The sequence below is a fragment of the Ursus arctos genome, unplaced genomic scaffold (genome assembly GCF_023065955.2).
Source record: "Ursus arctos isolate Adak ecotype North America unplaced genomic scaffold, UrsArc2.0 scaffold_18, whole genome shotgun sequence".
Classification (NCBI taxonomy): Eukaryota; Metazoa; Chordata; class Mammalia; order Carnivora; family Ursidae; genus Ursus; species Ursus arctos.
This window is the reverse complement of record NW_026622852.1, coordinates 15,319,660-15,327,146: the sequence shown is the minus strand read 5'-3', so window position 1 is coordinate 15,327,146 and position 7,487 is coordinate 15,319,660. Positions and strand designations below refer to the sequence as shown.

Below are 7,487 nucleotides of genomic sequence, written 5' to 3'. Positions count from 1 at the left end.
GATTCATGGACTACTTTGAGGATTTGGGCTCTTGTTCTGAGTGAAATGAGCAGAGGAAGGACTCATGTTTTACAAGGATCGTTCTAGCTCCTGGGTTGCTGTACTAGAGAAGGGTAGAAGCAGGAGGACCAGATAGATGATTGCAGTGCTCAAGTGAGAGCTGAGTGGCTCAGAACAGGGTAGACACACTAGCTGTTGTGAGGAAGTCAGTTTCTGGAAGTCAGTTTCTATTTTAAAGATTTGACTTATTTATTTGAGAGAGAGAGGAGAGTGGAGGGAGTGAGGAGCAGAGGGAGAGGGAGAACCAGGCTCCCCGATGAGTAGGGAGCCCGATGCGTGGCTTGATCCCAGGACCATGAGATCATGACCTGAGCCGAAGGCAGATGCTTAACCCACTAAGCCACCCAGGTGCCCCAGTTTCTGGTTATATTGTGGATGGTAGAGTAAATATCTTCCTGGTGTGAATGTGGATTTTGAAGAGTCAAGGATAACTCCATGTTTTTGGTCTGAGGGACTGGAAGGATGAAACTGCCAACGACAGAGATGAGAGAGTGCTGGGAGAGATTTGGGGGCGGGGTGGGGACTGGAACCAGTCACTGAGGAATGAGTGAAGAGAATTCCAAGAGTTGAGCCCTGGAGCAGGTAACATTAAAAGATCTGAGAGAATAGCAGGAATCAGAAAAGATTGAGTAGCAACCATTGAGGTAGAAAGAAACCCGAGTGTGGTGTTCTTGGAAGCCACGTGAAGAATATTTATCAAGGAGGAGGGAGGGATTAAATGTATCATACGCTGTTGATTGGAAAAGAAAGATGAAATCTCAGAACTGACCAGTAGATACAGTAAGGAGGTGACCTTGAGAATGGTGGTGGTGGTGTTGAAAATGGGGTGCTGGCAAAATCTGTATTGGAGTGAGCTGAAGAAACAAGGAAGAGGAACTGGAGACAGAATAGATCTTCAGGGGCTATATCTCAATAAAAGGCAAAGCAGTAAGACAAACAGCACACTGAATTGTGGCCAAGAATTTTTTTTAATGGGAGAAGTACCGGCATATTTGTGCGCTGGGAGAAATGATCCAATGAGGGAAAATTTGAGCATGGAGAGATGGGCAACCACTAGAGTGAGGTCTTTGACCAGGTGAGAGTCACACAGGAAAGATAGGATTAGATTTTCATTGACACAAATATTCACTGAACTTGTGCTACGTACAAGGAACTGAGGATCCCAAGTGAAAAAGACAAAGTTCCTGCTTTTATGGAGGTTTATCAAATAGTGAGGGAGATGGGGAAGTCCTTAACTGAATAACAGCCTTAAATATTTGAAATTCTCAAAGTTGTCCCTTCAATGGTTAGAGATATTCAATTTCTTTAACCATTACTTATGTGGCATGGGCTTCCCAGTGCTCACACCCTTCTAAACTGATGCTTTTTAGATGGTCAGTGTTCTCCTGAAGGTGTTGTGCCCAGTACAGGATACAGTGTTCCACACACGATTTAACGAATTCAATATCAAGTTAAGAGAGACTATTTTATTTTACATAAACTGCTACAAAGCCAGGTCTTTTCTAGTGTCCACTCCTTAAAAGGTATCAGTTAAGAGAGTAGATGCTTATGGTAAAAACCTCAAACAGTGCAGAAGTAGACAGTAGGTCTCTTGATTCATAACTCCGAGATTACCACTAAGCTTTTTTTTTTTTTAAAGATTTATTTTGAAAGAGAGAGAGAAGACAAGTTGGGGGGGGGCAGAGGAAGAGGGAGCAGCAGGCTCCCAGCTGAGCAGGGAGCCCAACACTGGGCTCGATCCCAGGACCTTGGGATCATGACCTAAGCCAAAGGCATATGCTTAACCAACTGAGCCACCCAGGCGCCCCTATTACTAAGCTTCTTACCAGAACTTTCTATGGACATAAAGCATAAATATGCTATCCACACACCTGAACTGCATTACTTTACTTCATATATTTTTCTGTTTCCACTTTAACCAGACATGGTTCCATACTGGCACATAAAGATAATGCCGTTGAGAATTTTAGCCATTCCTAAGCTTCTGCCTATTATAAACAACTCCAGGATGCACTGGGGCTAACGTGCAAAACATTTCAGGTCTCAAACATAACCCTGGTATTCCAGCCTTCTCCACCTTTTTGTGGTTAACACTCTATATATGAATTATTCTGGTTCATCCACAAAATTAAGAAAAACAATGCAGAACAATGCATTACCAATAACGTTTTCTAACTAGATGCCAAAGTACGTATCAGTAACTTGGCACTCTTCCAAAGGGCTAAGTCACTACGCTATAACTTTTCCATTATGCCCATGATCCACTGGGGAAACTCTGAAATACTCTAACTTATCACCGTGTTCACTTAATTTTATAGCTTAAAAAAAAAAAAAGTGAAAGATGATGTCAGTAAAAAGCAATCCAGGAAGAAATGGTCAGCAAAGTCCTCAAGAATGAGGTATCCAGATCTTATTGGCTTTGTATAAGGAACGGCCGACGGGTAACAACAAAACCGAAGCATACACCATGTGAGAAGTCTGAAATGAGGCTGCTAGAAAAGGCTCCTGAACCAAGGATACCCCTGAAAGCCGTTGGGGGAGAACTGTACTTTCTGAAGGCAGCAAGAAAAATGCCCATGTTGTTGCCTTGACATCCTCGGACATGTACCAAGAATGAAGGAAAGAAGGTATATATAGTACTACAGAGCAGTGCATCAGGGCCAGAGACAGGGAGCGCTGGGTTCAGATCCGTTCTATCATCTGTGCATCTCTAACGTGAGGCCAGGGTGGGATCCCTGCACTGGGGGATATGGGAGTCATAACCCCACGTAACCCAAACAGCGCAATATTAATGCTGGGGGATAACCAGTTTACTTTGTTGTTCACAATTAGCAGCTTTTTATCTTGAAGACAGTCTCCGAGACACAAACACACTGACTTTACAGACTCTTTAAACAGACAAGCTATATGACTAAAGGACCCAGTAACAGCCACAGTGAATAGCAGTAACTCTTGAGGTTAAAAAAAAAAAGGATCTCCCTGTGAGAGAAAACAAAACACATTCCTATAGAATGAACAACAAAAAGCAGAGAAAGAAGCAAGCTTCCATTTTATGAAACATTCCAAACCACTAACTCATGTAAAATAATCCATCAACTCATAAGAAGTAGAAACAAAGGTCAAATATTCATTTTAAAAACACCTGACACACTAGCATGTGTGTCTATAGTCTCTTACAGAGTTCCAGACCCTCTGAGGATTAGACACCAGCTCTTCTCAAGCTGTTGCAGGCCCAAGCATTGTTCTCACTGTACAGTTACTAATGGTCCTCTTTTCTAAAGCAAAGACGGAACTCAGAACTCCTCTTAGAATTACTATCTTTTTTTTTTTTTTTTTAAGATCTTATTTATTTATTTAACAGAGAGAGAGACAGCCAGCGAGAGAGGGAACACAAGCAGGGGGAGTGGGAGAGGAAGAAGCAGGCTCCCAGTGGAAGAGCCTGACGTGGGGCTCGATCCCACAACGCCGGGATCACGCCCTGAGCCGAAGGCAGACGCCTGACGACTGAGCCACCCAGGTGCCCCTCAGAATTACTATCTTAAATTTGCTTCACACCAGTATGTGTTCAAGAACTGAATCTTTTTATTTTTAAGACAACTTTATTATTTGATTATATTCATTGTAGAAAAATGTGAAGACACAGAAAAATATAAAGAAAATTACAATGATTCCGTGTCCCAACCCCAAATACAGTAAAAGATTGTATATCCATTTCTGGCCTTTTGGTACATTAATGTAGAACTTTAAAACAAAATTAGCAATGCCAATGTGTGCACCTATCCTTTTTTCATTTCATACTATAGAGCAACCGTTTCTGTAGGACATGAAATATTACGTGAACACATGATCTTCAGCTGTTCTGAATATTTACTGTTATAACTAATGGTATATAAGACGTCCTTCCTTATACATAATTTGTATCTCTGATAATTTTTTAAAGATAAATTCCTAGGAACCAGTACAAAGGGTAGAAGTATTTTTAAGCCTTCGACACGTTTTACCAAACTGCCCTCCAAACAGATTGTACGAATTTATAGTCATACCAATAAATAGCCTAAGAATTCCCATTTCTTCTTCATATTTCCTTGGTAACATAGGAAAATGGATGTTACCTCCCACCCCTTATTATTACAAATTTACTGGGGGAAGGGTAAATGGGGTCTTATCTTTTTTTCTAAAGTGTCAGAATTTTTCCACATGTTTACTGGTCGTTTTCTGAAGCAGTCTACTAAGCCTTCTAGAAGGCATCTCTGATACGTGCATGTCTTCTTGTCTTATCATGGTCTTCCTTAGCAGACAAGGGCATGAGAGCAGCGTGTCTTTTCCATGTTTTTTCCAAGTTAAGCTGAAATTTCTCGAATGGCTGGAAATAGAAAGTCTTCTTGTCTCCTAGGCAGCCGTGGTCGTTTAATGTCTTGGTAATAAAACAGAAAACTGGGCCATATTCTAAAAGGAAGAAAACAGGCACAGATCACAGTTAACCAAACACTTGCTGTAGGTAGTGATTCTGAAGACCAGGATAATCACCAGGAGTACTTATTAAAAACCAGATTTTGATTTCAGAGACTGAGGACTCACGGTATTCACTTTCAATAAACTCCCCAGGAAATTCTCATGTTCACCAAACCTTAAAAACAACCAACCAGATGTGGGACTTGAGACATAGCCCCTAACTCTTTTTTTTTTTTAAAGATTTTATTTATTTGACAGAGAGAGAGCGACAGCGAGAGAGGGAACACAAGCAGGGGGAGTGGGAGAGGGAGAAGCAGGCTTCCCACCAAGCAGGGAGCCCGATGCAGGGCTTGATCCTGGGATCACGACCTGAGCCGAAGGCGGACGCTTAAGGACTGAGCCACCCAGGCGCCCCACATAGCCCCTAACTCTTAGCTCCTCTCTCTGCTTTCCTGTAAAGTGAGTTGTGCTTATCTCAAGAGGGCTGTTCACCTGAACATCCACTAGGATATGTTTTATACGCCAACCTCCAGCCTGGATTAACGTAAATCAACCTCTGTCATTCACCTGATCCCACTGGGAAAAATCCTTGAAATTTGAGTACATTAGTATCTCTAAACATAAAAGGATCTCCTTCATCACGGCAAATCTTATGTATCTTTGTAAACCACAGCTGGCCATATAGCGGGACTCACTCTGTTCTTGGAATGAATGAGTAAATGGATGATACACATTTCAGCATAGAGGGGACTGAACACGCTACCCCAGAATACCCCAGAATAAGGAGGGGTTATTACCAGGGTGTTCCTTAATGCGACAGAATGGAGGCCACGATTCTCAGTATTGTCTAGAGCGGCAATTCTTCATTTTCTTTCTTGGGATCATATATACCTGAGAAGCTGATGAAAGATGCACATACTAACCCTCTTTAAAAATGCATACATACAGAAACACACTATTTTTACACACTTTCAGAAACTTCACAGAAGGAAAGGAGAACATGGATTTCTACCATCCAAGCATTTTTTTGCTTAAAAAGGAAACAAATAAATTTATTGCTTGAGAAATTATCTTCAAATTCAAAAGACTATGGTCAAAATGGGGTCAGCTGAAAAACCTAAAAAAACAACAACCCGTCACATGTTGCAGGTGACATCAGCCTCTGTAGCAGCAAAAGTATGAGTCATATTTCCCATAATCAATAGCGTGCTTGCTTAGACAAGCAACATCATGCTGTTCCTACTGCCCTGCGCTCAGGGAACATCTAACAGTTTCCAGTTTAAACTGACTTTCCTCAATTCTTACAAATTAACTGGTTTCCCCTTACTTCATTATTACAATAAGGCTCGCCTGTACTTCAATTACGATGAAACACTTCATGGGGGAAAGAAGGACTATCATGTACTCATTAAACAACATTTAGCTCCCAGGTATAGAGGTTGAAACCAACACATGTGTTTCCTGTCCCTTATGGACTCAACGTCTAGTGGGAAAAAATGGAATACAAGTTCCAATATTCCTGACTTTGCCAGTGCGTAGGGCTGAGAGACACCTTGTTACAGGGGTGAGTATTGCAGCCTGCTGCATATGCTTGCAAGAACCGGCTCTGTGTGTCCATCAGCGGTTTTGTACCGATAGCTTGAAATCGGCTGTGCCGGAGTGCTTCCACCATGCACTGGGTATCCACTAACATCATGGCTCCTCAATGCCCAGCAGCTGTCGATCACTGGCCACCCCACAGTGTCTCCATCACACTAAAATTGTGGCTCTCGTTCCAGGGCTCCTTGGTGGTAGCAGTTCAGGTAGGGAGGGCTTTTATCAACTTTTCAAATCCTCTCTCAACCACTTGTCATAAGACCCAAGAGTGTAGGTGTGTTCTAGACCTTACCACAGCTAGCTACCTTCTCTGGATACTACGGGAATGTAATATCCAATTGACTGGAGGCAACTCCTTATCTAATGTGGTTAATCAAGAGAGTCATGAACTGTCCAAATAAAAATCAGGCGTCTCTGAACTTCGTACTCAGTTTAAATTATATTCTGGGAATTAATACTAGAGTTGAAAAGCTACCAATCTACAACCTACCCCGTGTTTATCTTAATCACTGTCTTAGTCTGATACAACATCAACCCTAAGTAGATATCCCTTGGCACTGTTCTGGAATTGCTATTAGTGTGTTGGCTTTAAAGGCTGCCAGCACTTTGCCCAGGTCTGCCAAAGAGCAAACAGCTTTGTTAGCAATGTAAGCCATGTACAGAACAAGCACTTTAACCTTCTGAAGTATGACTTAGGGATACCCTGCAAAGCATGGCAGTGTTAAGAGCCTGGCAGACAAGATCCTAAAACTCTCACCACCTCAACTTTCAACAGTCGTGCACTACTCGCCAAAATAAAGAACGACTCAATTTCACAATGGTTAGTACGGTGGTAAAGAGCATGAAAACTTGTAGAGAACTTCTAGACTAGTTATAAAATATAAAACGACAAGCTGGACCAAGGGTGAAATGCAAGTAAGAGAAGAAGGCTGCTGCTGGTCCACGCAAGTATCTACTGCAGATGGCTGAGGGCACTTACCTTCAGGTTATGCAGGGTTTCTGACCATTCCATGGACCCTATCTGAGGTATGGCAGTGAGGAGTAAACTTTTGGCTTTATTGGCATTTTCTTTCAGGGTCTTTAAGACCCGGTCCACCGAAACCTAGAGAAACAACAGCACAGGATGTTACTAGCAATTTACAATCCCACTGCCCTCCGCAGAACATTTTCCTGAGCTCCTCCTACCTGATCCGTAAAGTCCGTTTACTCCAATTCCAATCCCCCGAGCACCAGCCCTGCATTTTTCAAGGCAGGCTTGGTCCCAGGGGGCAGGCCATGGAGAAACCCAGTGACAATCTCTGAAAAGCACTGCTTGTTTTCAATATAATGTCTGAGAAACTATCTCAGATGTATAACGTGTTAGCATGGTCTGGAAAGAT

At 42.3% G+C, this 7,487-nt stretch overlaps 1 protein-coding gene across 4 annotated transcripts in view; it reads right to left on the bottom strand.

Moving 5' to 3' along the window:
- Window positions 1-3,639: 3,639 nt before the first annotated feature.
- The window catches only part of MTAP (methylthioadenosine phosphorylase), a 42,445-nt gene continuing 38,597 nt past the window's right edge, over window positions 3,640-7,487 (bottom strand). For all 4 annotated transcript variants that reach the window (XM_026506447.4, XM_057313483.1, XM_044386893.3 and 1 more), the window contains 2 exons: window positions 7,088-7,210; window positions 3,640-4,506 (listed from right to left, as the gene is read on the bottom strand). In XM_026506447.4, the coding sequence (XP_026362232.1) occupies window positions 4,468-4,506; window positions 7,088-7,210 (162 nt within the window). In that variant the 3' untranslated portion in view covers window positions 3,640-4,467. The remainder of the gene's footprint in view (window positions 4,507-7,087; window positions 7,211-7,487) is intronic.